Below are 23,656 nucleotides of genomic sequence, written 5' to 3'. Positions count from 1 at the left end.
GGACCATCTCTTTCTCATAGCCATTTAGCTGTAACCTGCTTTGATTAAAACCACAAATCATTCGGATTATTTTTGATACACAGCTAAAACATGCTTATGTAATCTTTTATTATTTAATTTTTTTACCACAAAATATTAAAAAAGGCCACAAAGTGGATCCCTTGACCTACATATGTGTCTGCACTAGGGCTGCAACAATTACTCGCTTATATCAATTACAGCCCTTTGAGACACTTGTGATTTAGGGCTATATAAATAAACATTGATTGATTGATTGATTTGACAAAGATTTTTTATTGTTGACAAGTCGCTAAAGAACATTTTAATTGATAATCAATCAGGAATGTTGATGTTTACACTCTAGAGCAAAGGTTATGTCTAAAATACAGTATGTCCTCGGGCAAATGTGTAAAAAATTATATATCTATATATATATATATATATATATATATATATATATATATATATATGTATATATATATATATATATATATGTATATATACAGCTGTAAAAATCTGCGTATGTGTGCTTGTGTCCCTCTTCCTCAGGAATACTAATACAATAACTCACAATATTGTCTGATACAATGCTAAAAACGTTATGACAGACCACCTCAAAAAACAAAATGGAAGTACATTTTTTTATTAAATGAGTCTATAGAAATGATAGAATGTGGGATTTACAATATTAACTATGAACGATAAAAAAGTGAATATTAACAACATATGGACGTTGCTCCTCTTTTACTTCTCAGACCACCTCCTCGATCAACATATTTTACAGTCAAGCAAAACACAACAAAAATGCATCAAACACGGCGATATATGAAGGCAGAGGGTGGAAAAACAACTACAATCTGATACATCACTTTTCTGCAGAACTTTGTTGTAAAAATCTGCTGGCACCTGCATTTCAGGCTCGCCCACTCTGCTAGGTGCCTCGTCTGATCGGCTGTGACTCCGTAATAACCCCTATATCGCTTAAAAGCGCAGATTCCAACCCTTGAAATACTTTGTATAGTTCAAGACTTTAAACAGCACTGCACATCATAATGGTGGCTACAGTTTCGATGTCCAAGGCCTAATTTACAGTCTGATTTAGAGGTCTGATTTAGAGTCTCCACTGACTCTAACATGCATGTTTTTGGACTTTGAGATTAAAACCGGAGTACCAGGAGAAGCAATATTGGGCCCCGACCCACATTACCTTTTGATTATCACTCTGCTCTAACGTAGCACATGTTTATGTACGTGTCATGCAGAACGTCACGATGAGGTGGTGTATTACGACACCTTCGAAAGCGCAGCAGATATTACACAAGAGGACACCGCAGAGAAGGAAGAACTGCACAGGCTTCAGGTCAGCGCACGGCGACTGGAGGCGCGAAGGGGACGCATCACTGCCAAGCGCTCTTATTTGAGGAGCAAGCGGGTGTGTACGCATGTGTCACACAAACAAGAGCAACATTTATTCTTCAATTGTTGACACCGTTTCTAATTAGGTTACTAAATGCAAGGTTGGATGAATTTTGGGGGCCTAAAACTTGACCTCAACCTCATCCAAAACTAGCTCATGTTGGGTAAGGAGTTCCTCTTGTTTGTGTAGGAGATATGCGTGTCAAACCACATGGAGAAACAGCAGATGCGGCAAAGCACTCAGAAAGACGCCTTATCTCAGCACGTCTTACAGGTATATGTGTTATCGCTCTGCCTGCCTGTGAAACTGCAAAGCATTGTTAAATACATTTGTCTTGATTCTCCAGCTGAGGCTTGAGGAAGAGGGGGATGAGAGAAAGAACAGCAGAGTGCGTCAAGAGAGGCAAAGGACTCTGGATCGACTTCGCACCTTCAAGCAGGTACAATGAAGGGATTCATGACCCTTCTTTTCCCCTCTGATCTTTACCTCTGTGTGCACAGCGGTACCCGGGTCAGGTGATTCTCAAGTCCACTCGAATGCGTGTGGCCCACAGCAGAAGGAGAGAGCGGGGAAAGGTCGTACCAATGGATGGCGGAAACGAGAGGGAGGAGCGTTCCGACCCCGTTAGCACGCGGAGTCCGGGCAAGCAGCCCCTGTTCCTCAGCACCAGCGTGCAGACAGACCTCAGCTCCGCGCTCACCACCCAGCCTGTCGCAGGCCTGGCAGCGTCACTTCCTCCACTGCCTGTGCCCAGTCCCGCTGATTCCTTCTGCTCTCCCTGCTCCCTGTCCTCCCTGCTGGCATCTCCTGCATCACCGCCACCTCCGCCGCCTCCTCCGCCTCTCCTGCCAATACGGGAGCAGGTGTCCCCCTTGGAGGAGAAGGGTGGTGCAGAAGTGCTTCCTCTCTCTCCGCTCGGCCCCTTCCACCCTCGCTTCTTTGACAGCAGCCAGCTGGTGAGCGCCCGCAAAAAACTGAGGAAGACTCCAGAGTTTGACGGCCGCAACAGACGAGGTATTTGTTCAATCAACTGTCTACACTTGCCAGTAGGGTGTTAGTACCGAATTCGGTACTTTTTTAGGCACCGACCGATCCAAGTATGCGCCCCCTGTTGTTGATTCGCAAGAACATTTAAACAATGCCCTATTTTGATACCTTTTTTTGCTTATGACGTCACGTCCGGTTGCAGACTAAACACTAGCTTAAACACTTGACAAGGAAACAATCACTCAAGGAGCACTTAGCGCGAATTCAGCCAAACTGCCTCAAGGCAATTTTGCAAGTTTACAGGCCAGCAAAGCAAGAATGCCTCAACGTAAAGTAAGGCTCCACTTTTCTAAAATGTGCTAGCTTGATGCTAATTTACATTGGCCTTTCTGTATACATCTGCCGGCGTGTTCATTTTAACGTCACATGTTTAATAACGAATCTGACCTGAGAGTTTCCTCCACCTTAATTTTAAATATCTTAGACTTAGACTTAGACAAACTTTAATGATCCACAAGGGAAATTGTTCCACACAGTAGCTCAGTTATAATGATGGAAAGTGTAAGGATGGAAAGGACAATGCAGGTATAAATAGACTAAATATAGCGATATCAAATATAACATATATACGTAATATTTACATAATATATGTACAGTATATTATATATACTGATATATTATATTATATTATGTCTATATCATATATACAATACATAACAATTACCATGTACAATATTACAGTATATGTGACAGCTGCAGCATAAAATAGAGAGTAAATCCAGCAGAAAATAGAAAATAGACATTAAAAACAAAGAGAAGTAGCTAGCATAGAAGGTGTCAGGTAATAGACAGGTATCATCTATTGCTGTATATCTGACAGTATAATTGCTGCATCCTTGTCACTATATCGCGGACATTGTGAGTAATTCAGGTTAATGACCAAGAATTGTACTTTGAAGTGTCTAAGCACCTTATTTTTATATACTGTATGACCCAATGCAAAGAACTTTTCCAACCCATGGCACAAATAAACTAACACAAATAGTCAACATACATGGTCACACATAACACAACTTGCTCACTGAACTTTGTGGATATTATAAAAAATGTCCAAACACCACACATAATTCAAAATTACAGCCATTTAAATCTCCTGCAGTGTGTGATGGGAAAAATGCAAAATACTCTGCACACTTATCAATGTTTGGCACATTGTAGCTGCTTGATATTTCTGATTCATTACAACATTTTAAGGAGGCCGTCACAGAAATAAACAAGGTAGGAGTCAAATTTTCACTTGCTCTTAACATCCAATTATATTAACTATTAATTACATATCCATTATATATGTACACTTATGTATGTATAGGCTATATATGTGGGTGTATATATATTGTTACTTTCCAAGCAGTCGGCTTTCGGCCCCTGGACACGTTTTTTTTAGCCCAATGCAGCCCCCAAGTCAAAATGTTTGGACACGCCTGATTTATATGCTAGTGATTAGCATTTGCGATTTCACATTGCAATTTCAACACCTCCAAACTTGGTAATGAAAACTACAACTAAGATGCACGTTACGATCAAACAGCTGGTGTGTTATAAGTCCAATACTTACAGTATAAACACTTTGTAGGGTGCAGCATAAAACTAGAATGGCTTCATGGATAAGACTATGTTCAAGCTCGGCAGCATATATTGGAATTGCAACTGCATGCAAAGTCCACTATGTTATACTTGCAAATGAGACTCAGAAATTTATTAAAAAACTAAATATAACAATTGGACTGCACAGTTATCATAATCAGCCTATTTTTAGATACGTAAAAAATATATTTCATAATTAAACAAGTAACATTTATGAACACACACAAAAACACCAAAAATGTATACCGTTGAGTACCCGTATAGATCCAAAATACCGTGTCAGTTCAAATGTGGAAGGTACCAATGCCTACCTGTCAGTGGCAATGTTGGGGAAATTGAGGTAAAACGCAGTGCAATACTTGGCTGCAACCAGCAGAGGCGCTGCTGATTCAGTCTCAACTTGTTTGCATGAGGAGAAGAACGACATTAGCCGACATCCAGGCAGACTTTCAGTACTACTAGCGCCGTTCTGCCTAATACAACACAAATTCTACATAAGAAATAATGAATAATGGTTCTCGACAAAAGTAAATTTTCTAGTAAAAGTTTGTACACTTCGAACACAAGATAAATAGCGGTACAGTACTGTTTATAAAACAAATATAACAAGATGGTGATGGATCAACGTTCTATTTAATATTAAAGTCAAAACAACAACTAGATGAACTGTCCTCATTTTACAGCCGCCCTGCTGACACGTACACACATTGTCACTAGCCCTGTGGTGCACCCATGGTTTGAAATAAAAAAACTCCTTAACTTTAACAGCCAGGTCACTACAATGATTAGGAATAAAACATAACATCCACTTTACCTTGTCGGTTAATCTTCTGGGTGTGCAGTGGAATAAAATGGGAGTGGGGAGGCAGTGTCAACAACTCTGTGGATACTTCATAAATGTTTCAAACCACACATTGCTTTCTTTAAAACCAAATAGTGCTAACAAAACTAGACAAATGCTGCAAAAATGCTGAAAAAATTTGCTGACTGAATGAGCACCAGGGATCGATCAGCCATGGATGTGTTGCACTGCAAGGCACACAATGGGTGGAAGAAGCGTTTGTAGTCTGAGACAAGGTTTGTACTACAAAGCATATTTTTATTCGGTCATTGGTTTGCAAATCAAAAAGTTCATGTAATGAGGTTTGGTAAATCGAGATTCCACCGTAATTGTCAGTCACTTCCTGTCTTCCTTTGTGCAGCGAGTTCCCCCATGGATGAGGTGCTGGCCTCCCTGAAGAGAGGCAGCTTCCACCTGAAGAAGGTCGACCAGCGGCCCCTTCCTCCTCCCGCCGACAGTGACGATGACCCTAACAGCATCTTAGTACAGATCCGCAAGGGTGTCAAGTTGAGGCAAGTCCCGCAAAAAGAGAGGAAAGGTCAGGACGAGGCCGCCAGTGACCCTCTTACCAGAAGCATCTATGAGGCACTCCGCCGTATCAAAGAGGCCTCGCCGGAGTCGGACTCTGATGATGATGGGCTGGGCGGCCCCGACTGGGAAAGCTAGAGTTTCAGGCTCAAATGCAACACATTCCTCTACACTGTCAGAAGTAGGAGTACAGTCGGAGTCCATTTCTTTTCCTTCAGGTACACAATCTACACTCATGTACCCCAATGGAAGTATTACAAAGTTACCCTTTTTTGAGTGTCAAAAAGTTACACATAGCTCCCAAACGACAAAAAGACGCTTCAGTGACAACATATTATTTGAGTGTTGTGTCCATATACACACACGTAAGCACACACACACACACACACACACACACACACACACACACACACACACACACACACACTACTACAGTAGTAGGGGGTCGTCATACTACTCATCTAATAAGGTGGTAAAAGGTCATTTTGTTTTTGCACGCTGCGGTGACCATCATAATCATTTGTACTGTATTTTATTTCAAAAGTCCCACTACTGTACATTGATGCTATAATTATTTGTGATTATACCTTTGAGCCACACTATTTACTATTTTGAACTATCAGGGATAGGGGTGTCCAAAGTGCGGCCCGCAACACATATTTAAAATACTATTACCAAAAAAACCCATAAAAAAGTGGAACAAAAGAGCAAACAGGTGCAACGTAACGAGAAAATGTTACTATAATGACACTAATAACACAAAGCTGCCATGCAGTCTTTTTTTTTTTTACTTTAAAACTAGAATGGCTCAAAAAAAAAAAAAACTTAAAATAGACAGATAGATCTGAAGTTGGTCTGGACCAGCAGTTTTCAAACTTTTTTTTACTAAGTACCACATCAGAAAACGCTTGACTCTCCAAATACCACCATAATGGCGAACATTAAAATACGGTAGCATAGTAGGACTAAGTATTCATTAAAAACAAAGCAGAAGTTTTATTTAACAAGTGTATTTGATATTTCCGGCCACGGTAACATTACACACAGTTTGATGAGTAACACTGTGTTTGAATATTTAGTTAAGTGATTCTTTGGCACACCACTAGATAGAGCCAGTGTACCAATAGTGATACACGTACCACAGTTTGTATAGATAGCACTTATCTAGCGATTTAAGCATTGAAAGTTAAACTAATATATATTGATGCATGACTTATTTTTAGCACTTTTATGAGAGGGGGGCATTTTGAATATCTCAGGCCTTTATTCTGATTGTCATTGTTTAAAAAGTAATAATGAACCAAAAGCAATTTTGTTATGAATTATTTATCTATTTAAGGCTCCGATTACTTAAAATCAACTATTCCAGTTTGACATTTTTTTAGTGGAAAATATTGCACATTTTGGGATTTTGCCAAAAAAAATCTGGTTTTCTTTGATAAAAAGGGCATAAAAGGTAAAAAAAATGTAAAGCTTTATATCAACGGATAAATCAGAAGTTAGCGTTAGAAATATATGACTTGTTTTTAACACATTATGACTGAGACCTTTTTGGGTCGCCAGGACCTTTAACATTTTCCAACATTGAGGGGAGCCCTACTGGTCACAATAAATATTGTATTGGTTTTGACTATGAAAAGTATCAAAATGGACTCCACGGGCTTTTATTTTTCAGTATGCGGCTATCAGTGGAAAAAAGTTTGGACACCCCTGATCTCGGACCTCCGACATTGTGTTGTCCAGCCTAAGGATGCTGGAATTAATTTTAGCAAGCCCTACCGGGTAACTGTAGCTTTAAAGCTAATGAGCTGTGTTTGTCCACTCTTGTCTCTAAGAAGCACTATTGTGCACTTTATCCACTTTTTCACCTCACTGTAACTCTGCACCTGTCCAACGTAATAGATGACATATATCACATATGATAACGCAACGTTAAGGAGTGGGGAAAATGTTAGCCACTTTACCATATAGCTTTGTTAGCTACGATGCTAACATTACATCACATTTGAACTGCAACATCGTGCTAGGTTGGCATATTTACTGAAGAACAACAAAACAACCTAACTCACAGCTCCCACGTCTGTATCTGACTGATGGGCAGTTGACATAGCTCCAAGCTGTATTTTAAGATGTGTAGTGAAGCCTTTAAACAAAGCCTGTTATCGTGCTAACTTTTAAGCGTAAACAGATTCAACCAAATTATGTGTTAAGAATGATTTATAAATTGGAGTCATACGGATTATAAGAGTAAAACGGCCACTGCAATACCATGAACCCTTATACGTCTGTCACCATCTTTTTTTCCCTTCAAACCTAAACCCTTCAAGGTGTGTCGTCCCCTTACGTGTATCGACAGATATAAAGGTCCACCGCTCGTCTAATCTGACATGGCACACATGCAGCAAATCCTTTAGTATGTCGCATTGGATTCCTGCCCCTCCCCTCTTGCCCTCACACCCATGTTGCCTCATCCATGCAGGGTGGATGACCATCTGCTGAACTGCACTCAACTGTACTATGAAGCTGCGGCCATGTCTTTGCAAAAGAGCCCCCGATAGGAGATTCCCCAATAGGCTCTTCCAGGCTAAGGTGGCTGTGACTGACACTCACCTCCTCTCCTCTAACAGATTAGGCAGACACAGAAGAAAACCATTACTCACGTTGCTGCAAGTAAGAAGACAAAAAAACACCTACACGCTAAGTTCTCAGACAACGTGAGGGAATGTTGGCGGCAAACTTGGAGCGATTTTACTTGAAAGGAGAAGCTTCACCATTGTTTACATTAGTATGACACCTTGCCTTTACACCTCCAGGAGGTTACGTTGGCTCTTGTTGTTCCTTTGTGTTACAGACCAAGTGTTCCCACTTGGGACCGGATCCAGGCAGATCCCAAATACTATAAAATCGTGTGTGTACAGCAGCGAGTATTTATAAACTGCGACTCAAGCAATTGCAGCATTCACTCATGTGAGCTTGTTGCTGTGCCATGAATTACACACTTACGTGCTTTTCTTACGATACGGAGTCCTCACAAGAGTTACAGAGGTAGAGATTTTAACAAACAATGCAGTTTGTCAGTCTAACAGTATTTCATAATCAGGTCTCGATGCTTATTGACTCCAAGCCGGGCTATTCAACTGGTGGTCCAGGAATGACACCATACCGGCCCACGAGTTCAGTTCAAAACTTTGAAGACAAATGTTTTTGCAGCAAATTCCTAAAAACAGTAGAGTGCTCCTGTTGTACAGAGGAACTTGGACATCTGTGCACACATTGACAGATCCTTGCATTGACATGTTAACCTTGCTTGCAAACATAGAACGCTGGGGTCCAAACTTGTGATTTACATAACTGAGGCGTTCCTCAAGGCACCCCTTTAAGTCCTCTTTTTTTTGGCAGTTACACATTTTACAAGTTATGTAACTAAGCTGTTTCTATAGCTTGTTTACTTCAGATGCAGGCAGTCAGTAGTCATTTGTTCAACTTCTTTGGTTATAGGGCTTGAAAGTGTGAGGTGGAAACGCAATGCATTGTAGGTTTTGCGGGACTCTTAATCGCTTATTTACATGGTAGAATGCAAGGCTCTGTCTTTATGTTGTGTTTTTTTCCCTTTAACAAGTTAAAAAATGGCGCGAACGTGCGGCATCATTAACTGCCACAATCGTGGTCATGTTGACATCAAGGAAAAAAAGGATTTGGTGAGATTTTTCTCATTTCCAGCGTGAAAGCAATGGTGAGATTTTTCTCATTTCCAGCGTTAAAGCAAAGCCGAAAGAAGTCGGGTTATGAAGCTAATAAAGAAAACGGCGAATAGCCGGGATATCAGTCGTGGGACAATCAAACATGACTTTTCAAGCCATCACCTGGTACATGTTAGTGTGTTCAGTGCATTTTCACACTGGTAATTTGAATCAAAGCATGTTTCATGCAGTTAGACATGTAGCATTTAGCCAAGCTAGCTGCAGGCTACAAACAATGTACAGTATTTTGTAAAAAGCAAGTTTTCTGTTTACTTTTAGTCTTGGGTAAGCACAAAAATGAATGAGTATTATTTTCGGAGAAGTAACACAACAATCAAAGTATTTCAAAGTAATAATGGACTTGTTGTTTCAGTGAAACTTGCTTATGAAATGAGGCTGGACACCCTCATTCCATCTCAAACACATGAGAGATAAAAGCTGTAGGTTACGTGCAATTTGAACAGAGGTCAATGACCCTTAACAGACTTTCTTTACCGGTATAAAAACTGACTCCGTTGACGAAATATAGACAAGTTTGGCTTCGACAATGCTGGCAGCTTACTCAAATCTCTTGTCTTGGACGTGCTCATATGAATCAATTCCATCAATTGTACCTATTTTTTCGAGGTAGCGAGCCTTTGGAATAGGGTAAAGTTTATCTCAGTGCGGTACGATTCATTTGAATTCAGTTTGTTGCTCTCTCTCACATTATCGCAGGTACAGTACAGCCATGTGAACAAAACCTACGTCAAACAAAAATGGTTACCCGTCACCCACAGTGCATTGCAAAATCACATGCCCTTTCAAGCCCTTTACTAGAGGTGTTCCTCAAAGTTCCATTTTAGGTCCTCTCCTTTTCACCATTTAGGCTATAAAACTGGTGGCCCACGAGTTCTGTTAAAAAAAACAAAAAACATTTTTGCAGAAGGTTTTTAAAAACAGCAGAATGCTCCTGTATTGTCTCTGGAATATACAGAATAAGACTAATAGTGAAGGTCCTTAGCTTTCTGGAAATGTGGCCTCCAAAACAATTCATTTAAATATCCTTGCCTTAAACGATCCTAAACAGGAATTATGACAATTCAGATCCATCTAATTTTTAATCTATTATGTAACCTTAATGCAGTTCTTCATGTATTTGCTTTGCATGGCTCATATTACCTCATTTTATTTATTATGCAGGCTGACTATACAGAGCCCCCACACCAATAATATAAAGAACTGCACTCAAACAACACAACTGAATGCTGCAGTTTTTACACACATTTCCCCCAGAACACACTTGTTTTGTCCTGCATCCAAATAAAACCTTGCAATGTTGTGTTTCAGATGTTCCATTGATTTTGTTCACCAGTCGTCCACACGTCAGCATCCTGAGGTACTTCTTTAATATCATGAGTTCAAAATTACTTTTAAATAGTCAAAAATATTGCCAGTCTTCTCATACCTCTAAATACAACAATCATACTTACATAATGACCATACATTACAAAACAAGAAAAAAAGAAAAAGAAAAGCTTCTTATCCACTACTGTACAAAGGCATTCGTCAACAATTAAGCGTGTTATATTTAAGCTTCTTCCCAAGTCCTTATTCCCAGTGTATTAACCAACTATCTAGGTTGAAGTGCTAGTTAAATCTACATGTGGTTACACAAAGTGCTCAATTCAGCACGTGAGTTTGGACCGTAGAAGTTGCAGCATCTTGTGTGAGGTTTAAAAAAACCCAAAACATTTTGAAGACTTTTAAAGAAGCAGCCGTGGATTCATAATAATAGTAATAATAATGATAATGATAATAATCAACCTGGTGTATCCGAGTATTGCACTGTTATGCATTTTCAGTGTCCAAAGTAGTAACACTTGTCCCATAACTGCATTTGCCTTCATTTCATTTACACAAATACAAAGTTGTCGTATATTGATCTCTAATTATACCACTGTTATATCAAGTGTGTAAAAAAAAAAAAAAAAGGAGTGAAAGAGAACCTGTGGCCAGTTTCACTGAGGGTGGAAAGTCACACAATTTAGTCGATAGAACACTCTAGAAGCCCTTCGCGACACACCGCTTTGACCGGCAGGGCTGCCACACAGGTGAGCGGTCAACAGCAGTACACTTCCTGTTTGTCGGGGGTTCATCAGCTGCATTGACACGTGTGTGTGTGTGTGTGTGTGTTCTTGTATTACTACCCTTCTTGAGACATCTACAAGGAAAAGTACCTTCCATATGAGGACCGGTGAACAAGTTAGGACATAAATCATGGTCCCAATACGGAAAACCATTGCATCTAATAGAGAATGTCTCATTTGCACCCCTGGTGGTGAAATCTATCAAAATTAGGGTTGTCCCAAAAAGTAGGGATTTTTCCATTTGACTGTGTGTCGGTTTTAAATGTGCTCCCCCTCTGGTCAACATATGAAACAACAAGTGTGTGTGTAAAAAAAAAAAAATGGAAGTGCTTCCGTCTGGCCAACATATGTAATAACAAGTGTGTGTACGAAATTGAAATGTGCTCCCTTTGGCCAAAATTACTAAAAAAAAAAAAATGTATATAGAGACATACTGTAATAACTTGAATTAAATAATGAATATTAAAAAACAATTGCAAATAAGCCCTCCAAAAACTAAAAGCTTGCCTTTTTTATATTTGCATAGTATGTATATATTATTAATGTTGTAAATCCAAATCTTTATATATCTAGAAAGGGTGGTCCTCAAGAGGTAGGCATTTTTCGGAGGTCTCAAGAAGAAATACAAGAATGTGTGTGTGTGTGTGTGTGTGTGTGTGTGTGTGTGTGTGTGTGTGTGTGTGTGTGTGTGTGTGTGTGTGTGTGTGTGTGTGTGTGTGTGTGTGTGTGTGTGTGTGTAGTCCACTACTTGAAAAAGTACCTGATAACATGACAATAGAGGTGTAGTATACAGAGCATGTCTAGTATAGCTCAATGTGTGTGTGTGTGTGTGTGTGTGTGTGTGTGTGTGTGTGTGTGTGTGTGTGTAGGCCTTCATGTCACTGCACAAACACACATTTTATTTACAAACAGACTTAACGTGCGCTCAGAAGGCACACTTTTAAGCAGGGCTTGAAAAGGTCAGTTGGGGCAAGAGGGGCACACACACACGCACCATATTGAGGTTGGCAGGAAGACAGCTCAAAGCAGTCTGGATGCAAGTCGTTCTCACGCTCAATCCAACCTACGTCCTTCCCAAAATGAATACATCATGTCCAGCAGTGGCCATTTTGAATGAAATTACAAAGTGGGGCAGTGCCCAAACACATCCAGTAGATGGCACTGCGTAAATGTCGTTTTTTTGTTAGAGTTGCTTGTATGGATGTGAATCTTAAAACAAGTCGCCATTTGATTACGATTCTTTGGGCGATGATTCGATTCAGAATTGATTCTTGATTCAAACCGATTCTCGCAATACGTTATTTCGCCTAAAAATTACAGTAACATTTTTTCAAAACGGGTTACAAAAGCTTTTCTTGGTTGCTGATGCATGACGTACACACTCAGCTGGCGAGCGCGGAGATAGCCTAAAACAGTGGTCCCCAACCACCGGGCCGCAGACCGGTACCAGTCCGTGGATCGATTGGTACCGGGCCGCACAAGAAAAAAAAATTAATAATAATATTTTTTTTATTTTTTTTATTTTTTATTAAATCAACATAAAAAACACAAGATACACTTAAAATTAGTGCACCAACCCAAAAAACCTCCCTCCCCCATTTACACTCATTCGCACAAAAGGGTTGTTTCTTTCTGTTATTAATATTTCTGGTTCCTACATTATATATCAATAGAGATCAATACAGTCTGCAGGGATACAGTCCGTAAGCACACATGATTGTGTCCGTGGGACAAATTTTCAAGCGTTGACCGGTCCGCAATTACAAAAAGGTTGGGGACCACTGGCCTAAAAAACATCTTTTTAAAAATGAATTACCTAAAAAAAAATTATTGAAAAAGACACAATTAAAAATAACATAAATAATTGTATGTATTTAGTTTACATTTATAAATACATTTATGTGTTTTTGTCTGATTGTCTGATTGTAATTGTGATTTTAAATTTATTGAATCGTTCAATGATGTTAAAAAAGGGGAATGTCAGCATTGGAATATTGTGGTATCGTCAGTATTGTGGTATCGTCAGTGTCAAATCAACAGAAAAATAAATTATTACATTTAAAGTACAAATTAACAAGTAGATTAATGATAGTTTTGAGGAAATAATACAACTGAAAATTACACAATATGTTACCACGTATGTCAGCAGCCAAATTCAGAAAAGAAGAAATTTCACCTGTTTAAAAATTACCATTTTTAAGATGAATAATATATTGTAGTATAGATAGATAGGTATTTACATTTTTATATATATACATATATATATATAAATCTGAGTGCAGCTGGGATAGGCTCCAGCACCCCCGCGACCCCAAAAGGGACAAGCGGTAGAAAATGGATGGATGGATTTATTTTATTGAAATGGTTATTGACAATGACTTCACGATACGATATGTATCACAATACTTGCTTTTGGGAGGTATTTTTGAGGAATTTATAGGCGGAATAGGTCAATCTCCATTAGCTGTATTGTTAGCCGCCTCTTGCTAGCAGTTTTGTTTTACTATTTAGAACGCACTCACATGAGAAAATAAGTGCAGCTCCCCTTTAACTGGTGTCCATTTTTAATTTAGGTAGCGGTCAGTCAATAACTTGTTGGACTCAAATCAGGATTTTACAGGAAGCAGAACTTGTTAAGGATAATTATTACTGTATATTTTATATAATTCACTTTAAACTGCCATAATGCCCCACTGATGTCTGGTATCAAAACGCCACTGCTGTTATCAAACAGGATCTCAAAAGTAGTAGTTGGTGTGTGTGTGTCCAGACTATGGACCACCAGAGATTCTCCTCTGTAGTGTTTGTGTAGCGTAATCCTTTAATTCTCCGGTACTGCGACGCTTTGCTGCTTCTCTGTATCGCCCAGTCACTTTGGATCAACGTAGCGAAAGGACAACATTTGAGGAAGTTTGGCGCCGTTTTCGGAGTCCCAACAGCAATTTTTCCCGCATGACTTTCCGGGTGTTATGGGGGGAGGGGGGGCGTGAAGAAGGGTGATGTGCTGCTGCTGCTGCAAGCTGTGGTGTAGTCCTGGCGGTCGAACAACAGATGGCGCTGAGGCACAGTTCCCACGTAGGAGAGAAGATCACGACAAGCTTATCCAAACTGCATGATGGGTGCAAGGGGACGATTAAGATCAGATTTTGGGGCTCTCGCTTGTCGTGGGTGCTATGGCTCTGTGACGCTGACGTGTGGCAGCTCCGTCTCTTAGCTGGCCTCCTCTATGAGTCGGGCCAGGGTGTCTCTGAGCTCGGTCAGCTCGAAGATCTTGCCGTCCAGCAGCTCCAGCAGCGTCCGCAGGCTCTTCCTGAAGTTCTCTTGCTCTTCCTGGTTCTCCTCCAGGCGCTGCTCGGCCCCCGCCAGCTGCTGCTCCAGCACCCGACTGCGAAGCTCCGTCTCCTTTAGGAAAAAAAGAAACCCGATTGTCGGCACATTTTTAATCGCTGTGCATACACAATTACTCTTAGGACCCAAAAGGGACCCGCTCATAAACGTTATATAAGTCAGCAGTAAATATTTTTTTATTTTTTCCTAAAACACTTTAACTCTTTTAATAACTTCAGATCTGTATATTGATATACATTATTTAAATTATATACAGAACAGGCCAAAAGTTTGGACACACCTTCTCATTCAATGCCTTTTCTTTATTTTCATGACTATTTACATTGTAGATTGTCACTAAAGGCATCAAAACTATGAATGAACACATGTGGAGTTATGTACTTAACCAAAAAGGTGAAATAACTGAAAACATGTTTTCAGTTATTTCATACATGTTTTCATTACTGCTTTGCACACTCTTGGCATTCTCTCGATGAGCTTCAAGCACACCTGGGAAGTGAAAACCATTTCAGGTGACTACATCTTGAAGCTCATCGAGAGAATGCCAAGAGTGTGCAGAGCAAAGGGTGGCTATTTTGAAGAAACTAGAATATAAAACATGTTTTCAGTTATTTCACCTTTTTTGTTAAGTACATAACTCCACATGTGTTCATTCATAGTTTTGATGCCTTCAGTAAATGGTAAATGGGTTATACTTGTATAGTGCTTTTCTACCTTTTTAAGGAACTCAAAAGCGCTTTGACACTATTTCCACATTCACCCATTCACACACCCATTCACACACTGATGGCGGGAGCTGCCATGCAAGGCGCTAACCAGGACCCATCAGGAGCAAGGGTGAAGTGTCTTGCTCAAGGACACAACGGAAGTGACTAGGATGGTAGAAGGTGGGGATTGAACCAGGAACCCTCAGGTTGCTGGCACAGCCACTCTCCCAACTGCACCACGCCGTCCCCGAGTGACAATCTACAATGTAAATAGTCATGAAAATAAAGAAAACGCATTGAATGAGAAGGTGTGTCCAGACTTTCGTCCGGTACTGTGTATATATAATTATTATTAATCGTTTTGTCAAAAATCAAATTTTTTTAATGGGAAAATCTAAAATATGCAATATTTCGAAAAAAAGAAGTCGCAGGTGGAATATTTGAGGTTTGCTAATTACAGCCTTGAATTGGTCAATAATTCATGACATTGATTTTGATACAGTAGAAAAGTAGACATAAAATATTGTTTTTACAGTGCCTGCTTAGTTAAAATGAGGGAGAAAGCACTATTAACATACTTGTGAGAACGTTAGCGTGCTAAGGTTTTTTTTTTGCTAGTGTCTGTTATATTAGCATGCTAACGTTATATGCTAGCTTTTTTGCTACTTTCTATGTCTACCCCAACAAATACTGCATTTTGAAATTTCTTCTTACCCAGTCATGTGCTAGCTTCTTAACGTTAGCATGCTAGTATGCTACCAGTAGCATGGCAACGTTGCCAGCTAATATTACACTTTTTTTCTCTAATTCCGCAGCCGTACACCTTAGAGTCATATAACTTGGAATGTGACACTTGTTAACTGTTAGTGTGCATGCTAGCACGCTAACATTAAAGTGCTAAGTTTTTGGCTAACATTTTAAACTACATTTTTTATATATCTGCCATCTTATAGATACTAACTGCCCCAAACTATTTTTAATGGCAGTTTAACCCATTTATGCTCATCAAAGCTCTAAGAATTATGAATCATTGTTTTTTGGCACCATTTGGTGAGAAATTAGGGGAAATATTACACCAAAACAATATTGTCTTGTTTTTTAATCAGCAAGAATTAGACTCATTAGGTTTTCAAGGAAAAAGTATACCAAGATTGCAGTATGTTAAAAAAAACAATAGTTATAATGAAAGTCAATAAGGCCAAAAGAGGTCTTAAAGGCCTACTGAAACCCACTACTACCGACCACGCAGTCTAAAAGTTTATATATCAATGATGAAATCTTAACATTGCAACACATGCCAATACGGCCAGGTTAGATTAGTAAAGTGCAATTCTAAATTTCCCGCGAAATATTCTGCTGAAAAATTTTCGGTATGATGACGTTTGCGCGTGACGTCACGGATTGTGCTGACATATTGGGACAGCATTGTGGCCAGCTATTAAGTCGTCTGTTTTCATTGCAAAATTCCACAGTATTCTGGACATGTGTTGGTGAATCTTTTGCAATTTGTTTAATGAACAATGAAGACAGCAAAGAAGAAAGCTGTAGGTGTGATCGGTGTATTAGCGGCTGGCTGCAGCAACACAACCAGGAGGACTTTGAGTTGGATAGCAGACGCGCTACCGTGAGTACAGCTTTGGCTTCCAAACATTTGATCGCTTGCCCGTACGTGCCTGCCGCTATGTGCATGTCACGTACGTAACTTTGGGTAAATATATGTGCTGTATGAACTTTACGGAGGTGAACGGTACTTTGGGCCGTGGGATTGAGTGTGTTGTGCGGGTGTTTGAGATGTATTGGCGGGTTATATGGACGGGAGGGGGGAGGCGTTTGTTATGCGGGATTAATTTGTGGCATATTAAATATAAGCCTGGTTGTGTTGTGGCTAATAGAGTATATATATGTCTTGTGTTTATTTACTGTTTTAGTCATTCTCAGCTGAATATCAGGTCCCACCCGCCTCTCACAACATCTTCCCTATCTGAATCGCTTCCACTGCCCTCTAATCCTTCACTCTCACTTTCCTCATCCACGAATCTTTCATCCTCGCTCAAATTAATGGGGTAATCGTTGCTTTCTCGGTCCGAATCGCTCTCGCTGCTGCTGGCCATGATTGTAAACAATGTGCAGATGTGAGGAGCTCCACAACCTGTGACGTCACGCTACTTCCGGTGCAGGCAAGGCTTTTTTATCAGCGACTAAAAGTTGCGAACTTTATCGTCGATGTTCTCTTCTAAATCCTTTCAGCAAAAATATGGCAGTATCGCAAAATGATCAAGTATGACACATAGAATGGATCTGCTATCCCCGTTTAAATAAGAACATTTCATTTCAGTAGGCCTTTAAGAAAAAAAGTCTGTATTTTATTTGTATATCCAGTTTTAACAACATTGTAATCAAAAACACAATGCAATTAAAATAAAAACTCCCTGGCGAAATATCAGGCCGCTAACCTTTCAACTGAATAATCATATTAGCAATACAATAAAGAGCATCGCTGATTAACGGTTGAGGTCTCACCTGGAGTTTCTGGGAGAGGGTATCTTTCTGTTCCATGAGGTCGTTCATGGTTTCCAATTCTTCTTTGAGTTTTTCCATTTCCTGGCGGAGCACAGAAAGATTCAAAGTGGGTAAAAGGTTGAGTGTTGAGTATAAAACCGACCTCTTCTTTGTCCCTCAGCATTGCCTCCAGTTCTTCTATGGTTTGGTTGAGTTCTGTCTTCTGGGATTTGATGGCTGGGCTTTGGTTGCTCTGGCATTCGAGCTCCGTCACCTGCAAGGACAAACTTCAGGATTCAGACAAAATCCTTGAACAAACTACCCTCTCTTCATCTGAATGTCCATTAGTGCCGAGACTCTTCCCTGAGTTCTTAGTTTCTGCTTCAAATGTATTGCGCACATCAAAAAGAGTGAGTCACCTGACCTCACCCACCCCCCCGCTTACTCGTTTGTGTAGCCTCTCGGCCTCCTCCTGGTAGGCAGCCAGTTGTTGTTTCCACTGCTTGACGTTGGCAGTCGACTCCAGCAGAGCTGCCGTTAGCTTGGCATTGTTCCCCTTTAGTGCCTCCAACTCAGCCTCCCAGTGTTTTGTCATAGCTGGGCTGTAGGACACAAGCATGCACTGGGACTTTAACACAAAATAAATCAAAGTCTATCAATCCTATCAATCGTGCATCCATCTACTAATCGACACATCAAATATCCAATCCCCTTATTTATCCATCAAGTAACAATTCATCATCTGTGTCCTATTCCACCCTTCTAACATCCATCATCTACCTTCATACTAAGCCTGAACTAGGGACGGCCACGGCCATGTTTTGGTACGAGGTTTGTGCGTGACATCATGCCCGGTTGCCGACTCAGCTGCCGACTCTTTGCACTTCATCGCTTGCCGATCACTCCATACGAGTAGTAATGGTATGGACGGCTACACGACTGAACGGCATTCCGGTTGAAAAAAAAAAAGCACATGGAAGAACACTGCAGCACCTGGAGAGAGCGAACTCGTCCAAAAGATGGCGCCTTACCACAAACAATAAAACAATTTCTCATTGTATTTACTTGTTTTTTGGGGGAAAACTTTTTAAATTGGCCGTCAACGAAGAAAAATCTATAAATCAGCCGTACCTTTTTATAAACCGTAGAGTGCAAAGTGTAGGAAAAAAGTAGCGGCTTAAAGTCCGGAATTTATGGTACATTGGCTTTACTGTTGACATGCTACTGATTAGCATTAGCAATTGTAACTTTTTGATTACAACACCTTTAAATGTGTTAATGAAAACTACAACTAAGATGCACCTTAAAATCAAACATGCATGATAAGTAGGGCGCAACAAAAGACCCAAAGACTGAACTGACTAGCCAACACTCCATGAACTACCGGTATACACTACTGCTACCTAACATAATAGAATTGCAACTTAATGTTATTCTTGAAAACGAGACTCAGAAATAATGAAATAAAACAAGATACAACTGGACAGCAGTTATCATAAATTAGCTATGTTTTCAATGTTACAATAAAAATTTGATTTAACAAACATAAACGTACCGAAAATTTGTACCGTTGATAATCGGCATCAATTACCAAGTTCCCGGGAATTGTTATACCGTATCGGTTCAAATGTGAACGTTACCCATCACTACTGGCTTGTACATAATTATTTAAATGTATTATTGTTTTATACAAGTAGTATATTATTAATATTGTTTCATTCTTTGGAGGATAAAAATATTTATGGCAAATGCAATGCCTTGCGTTTAATGGATTCGTACACAATCATAGCTATAAATGAAATGGTAATGATAACAGCAAAGATTATCGAAATAGCAAATAGCAAATAGCAAAAAGTACCAAAAATCGGTACCGTTGAGTACAGGTATCGGTTCAAATGTGAATGGTACCCATCCTTAGTCTGAACGACTAAAAAATAAGGTAACTTATAGACCACACCTTTGGACTACTACTGAATGAAAATGGCGGACTTGCGCAAAGCTCTTTGGGTAAACCTCTACCATATATGGAGATATTCGGGGCAAATCTACAACGGCTCGTTTGGAACAAGAAAAAATTGTTTTAAAAATATCTCCTCAACGCCTTTATCGTTTGATTTCACATTTTTGGCTTATATGAGGATCCCAAATACACAAAAACAGTACCAACAGGCAAGAAAAGTTGGCTTTGCACAATAGGACCCCTTTAGTTAAGATACACAATGCTCTGTCAGGTTTTAGTACACACAAGCCTTTAGTAGATCATGTGTCGGCTGTCGGTGTGACACCTGGATGCAGAGATAGGAGGTGACATGCAGGTAAAAAAGTGGTTTAATGAGCAAAAACAATGGGACCGCCACGGATGAACAAAAACTTTGGCAAGGCAAAACACAAAAAAGCACACCAGGAACATACTGTACAATTGCATGCAGAGGAACGGGGCTGGCATATAAAGCACCCTAGTTGGCAACCAGGAACAGGTGTGCCTAATCAGCGCTCCAACAGGAAGTAAAAAACAAGGGAGGAAGGAGCACTGCAACAGAGAAATCAAAACAAAGGCCCTTTAACTGTTTGATAGCACTAGTTGTTTTACAAAAGTGTTTATGTTTACTACCTTTTAAGCACCGGCACAGTTTGAAAATTATCAATTTGTTAGTATTATCAGTTCAAATGCAAACGATACCCATCCCTACTTAAGAGTTGCGCCGGACAACAAGCTGACACCTCAAACTATTGACTGTGTGAGCCCTCTGGACATAACATAACACCCTTTAGTCATATTAGGGTTGTACGACATACTGGTACTAATAAAGTATCGAGGTACTAATCAATTGAAATCGGTACTATACCACCTTTGAAAAGTACCGGTACCGCGCTTTCATCTGAGTGCCATTTTTCCGGCGGTGACTACAGAGCCGAGGCGCATGATGTTGAGTGTGACAAAACGCACACGCAAAGTGCATACAAGTAAGTCCATTTTAAAATTATCTTACTCGTTTTTAAATCCTTACGTGGTCTTGCCCCACCTTACCTCTCTGAGCTGCTCCACCTCTATGCCCCCACCCGGTCCCTCAGGTCAGCTGATCAGATGCTCCTGGAGATACCCAAACCAAAGGGCAAGCTCAGAGGGGACAGAGCCTTCTCTGTTGCGGGTCCCAAACTCTGGAACGATCTCCCTCTCCATGTGAGACAGGCCCCTTCTTTGGCTATTTTTAAGACCCTTCTTAAAACCCATTTTTATTTACCGGCTTTTAACCCAGCATGAGACTTTAAACTGTTTTTAACTTTTTAACTGCTTTTTATCTAACAAATTGATTTTAGGGTAATTTGTATTTGTTTTTTTCAATGTGTATTTCACTTCTGTTTTAAAATGTTATTTTTTAGTCTGTCTTTGCCTGTATTTCTTTGTGTTGTACAGCCCTTTGTTTTTCAACGGTGGTTGTTTTTAAAGGGCTTTATAAATAAAGTTGGTATGGTATGGTAAGGTAATAACATCTGGGGGACGAAAAATGGCAAAAAAAAAAAAATTCTACTGGTTAATAAAGAGGGTGGTGAAGTACAATTTGGAGGTATTTGGTCTTCAAAACTAACAATAAAGGTGACGCTTTAAACAGGGAGGCAAGTACTGTTTAACACCTTTCCTGCTTGTCGGCTCCCAGACCGTGGTCGAGGAGCACAGGGGAGACCTTTCACTTCACAATGGATCCTTAAAGCTACGCTCTTTGGTCGGAATGACGAGGCTGTCGATTAGTTACAACTTGGTCACTTTATTTATAATTTCCACAGGGCACACCCGGACATCCACCATGCTATTGACACTCCTGCACATGCTAGCGCTAACTCTCCTAACTTGCCCACTCATTTAGTCACTCACTCCACATACTGCCATTCTTAAAGGGGCACACACACACACATACGCTACTCTCACAACAGCTGCTTTAAATCACGCCTCGCCAAATGTGGCGATTAGTATTAGCACCTTTGCTTCAGACCTAGGCAAACATTTAAATAATAAGCATTCAGATCTGCACAAGGAGTTATAAAAAGTGACAGGTAATAATGTAGTTGTTACACCTGTCCTGCTGTTCGGTCCGGTGCAGACTGTAGTCGAGGAGCACAGGGCAGTCGTTCCCTTCAGGGTTGATGCCATTTCAATGCCTTTTACCGTATTTCCTTGAATTGGCGCCGGGAATATAGTATTCGCCTGCCTAGAATTACAGCCGGGTCAAATTCGTTTCGCAAAATAATTAGCGCATGCTTGGCACTTCCGCCGGGTCAAATATGAGTCATTAAATGACTCCCGCCTCCTGGTGGTAGAGGGCGCTAGTGATCCTTCTTGCGACTACCAGTACTGCAGGAGACAGGTACTGCAGAAGAAGACAACAAGCAGCAAGCATGCAGCAATTGTTTGCTTGCACTTTTACCATGGAGGATTACATATCTAAAATTAAACCGTTTTCTAAACTGGACTTTCAATCGAAGCAGGAGGTAATAATTAAAGGAATATCTCCAGAGACTTTTAAAATTGAAGAAAGATGAGAAAGACTGCCTTTGATCAGAAGCAGCTGCACATGGACCCATTTACAAGTAAAGGTAAGATCATAATAACGTTTTTTTTATTAAATGTGCTTTTCATGACAAGGTATGCGCCGGAGTGAGAAGAGGTTTTAAAATAATTAGAGCATGCTTGCTCATTCCGCATGGTTTTGGTAACCGCAGGAGTGAGAAGAGGTTTTAAATTAATTAGCGCCCCTGCGGCTATTCAAGGAAATACGGTAATTTATATTTTAACCTTGTAAAATTGTTCTTTGACTGTGAGTGTTTAATGTAGTCTAAGATATTCTGTTGAAATAAAGCCAATATTGACATTGTTCTTAGTTCCCTTTATTTGGAAAAGTATCAAAAAATATTGATATACATTTTGGCATTGGTACTAAATTATTGGTATCGGGACAACCCTGAGTCATATTAATATTATTTTAATCTAACATAGTAATGCCGCCTGACGCTGAGCCAATCAGTGGCCACAATACTGAACAGTGCGCTCTGATTGGTTTGGTCTCGTTCATAGTGGCTAATACTACTGCAGTATTGATATTTGTAGTTTATTTAGTCATGTTATGCTTGAAAATGCTTAATTTAGGACTGAATAATTGTAAAATTTGCTTTACAAAAATATATGGGAAAAAAATCCTTGATGTGGTGAAGCCGCAATTTTTGAAGCGCGATGTGATGCGGCCGGGACAACTGTACAGTACACCATAGACAATGTCATTGTAAATTCACAGGCTTAATTATTACTTTCACAGTAACATTTACAGTAATTTAAATATCTTTACATCAACATTTGCTTTGATTTTACAGTTAATTACAATAAAATTAGAACTACATGCTGTAACTTCACAATAGAGGTCATTATTCTCTCGGTTTGTGGAATGTAGTCTATGGAACCCTTTAAGAGACAAATCAGTTTGAATTTATAGTCAATTGTTGTGATATTACAGAGGACTATGAGAACGGTATTTTACTGTGAACTATCTGTTAATTGGTGTGAAAGGGCGATAACTTTTCCAGTGTATTTTAAGCGTTATATCTCGCCCTCTTACGACGTAATGTTGTAACTACGTACGTACATAACACATACACTACCGTTCAAAAGTTTGGGGTCACATTGAAATGTCCTTATTTTTGAAGGAAAAGCACTGTACTTTTCAATGAAGATAACTTTAAACTAGTCTTAACTTTAAAGAAATACACTCTATACATTGCTAATATGGTAAATGACTATTCTAGCTGCAAATGTCTGGTTTTTGGTGCAA

The 23,656-nt window shown here is 39.8% G+C and overlaps 2 protein-coding genes across 5 annotated transcripts in view; one reads left to right on the top strand and one right to left on the bottom strand.

Annotated features, from left to right (window-relative positions):
• LOC133652287 (junction-mediating and -regulatory protein-like) overlaps positions 1–12,012 on the top strand; it is a 34,142-nt gene extending 22,130 nt beyond the window's left edge. The window contains exons 6-11 of one of the 3 annotated variants that reach the window (XR_009826558.1): positions 1,263–1,432; positions 1,607–1,690; positions 1,764–1,856; positions 1,918–2,431; positions 5,251–5,635; positions 7,897–12,012. Coding sequence is in view for 1 of the 3 variants with exons in the window: in XM_062050866.1 (XP_061906850.1) it covers positions 1,263–1,432; positions 1,607–1,690; positions 1,764–1,856; positions 1,918–2,431; positions 5,251–5,555 (1,166 nt within the window). In the remaining 2 variants the exon portion in view is untranslated. Of the gene's footprint in view, positions 1–1,262; positions 1,433–1,606; positions 1,691–1,763; positions 1,857–1,917; positions 2,432–5,250 lie in introns of all 3 variants that reach the window. The other 2 variants (XR_009826557.1, XM_062050866.1) reach the window with 2 other exon arrangements.
• The window catches only part of homer1b (homer scaffold protein 1b), a 112,969-nt gene continuing 99,840 nt past the window's right edge, over positions 10,528–23,656 (bottom strand). For both annotated transcript variants that reach the window (XM_062050871.1, XM_062050870.1), the window contains 4 exons: positions 18,286–18,442; positions 18,004–18,114; positions 17,862–17,942; positions 10,528–14,688 (listed from right to left, as the gene is read on the bottom strand). In XM_062050871.1, the coding sequence (XP_061906855.1) occupies positions 14,497–14,688; positions 17,862–17,942; positions 18,004–18,114; positions 18,286–18,442 (541 nt within the window). In that variant the 3' untranslated portion in view covers positions 10,528–14,496. The remainder of the gene's footprint in view (positions 14,689–17,861; positions 17,943–18,003; positions 18,115–18,285; positions 18,443–23,656) is intronic.

The sequence above is a fragment of the Entelurus aequoreus genome, linkage group LG06 (genome assembly GCF_033978785.1).
Source record: "Entelurus aequoreus isolate RoL-2023_Sb linkage group LG06, RoL_Eaeq_v1.1, whole genome shotgun sequence".
Taxonomy (NCBI): domain Eukaryota; kingdom Metazoa; phylum Chordata; class Actinopteri; order Syngnathiformes; family Syngnathidae; genus Entelurus; species Entelurus aequoreus.
This window is presented reverse-complemented; position numbering and strand designations above follow the sequence as displayed.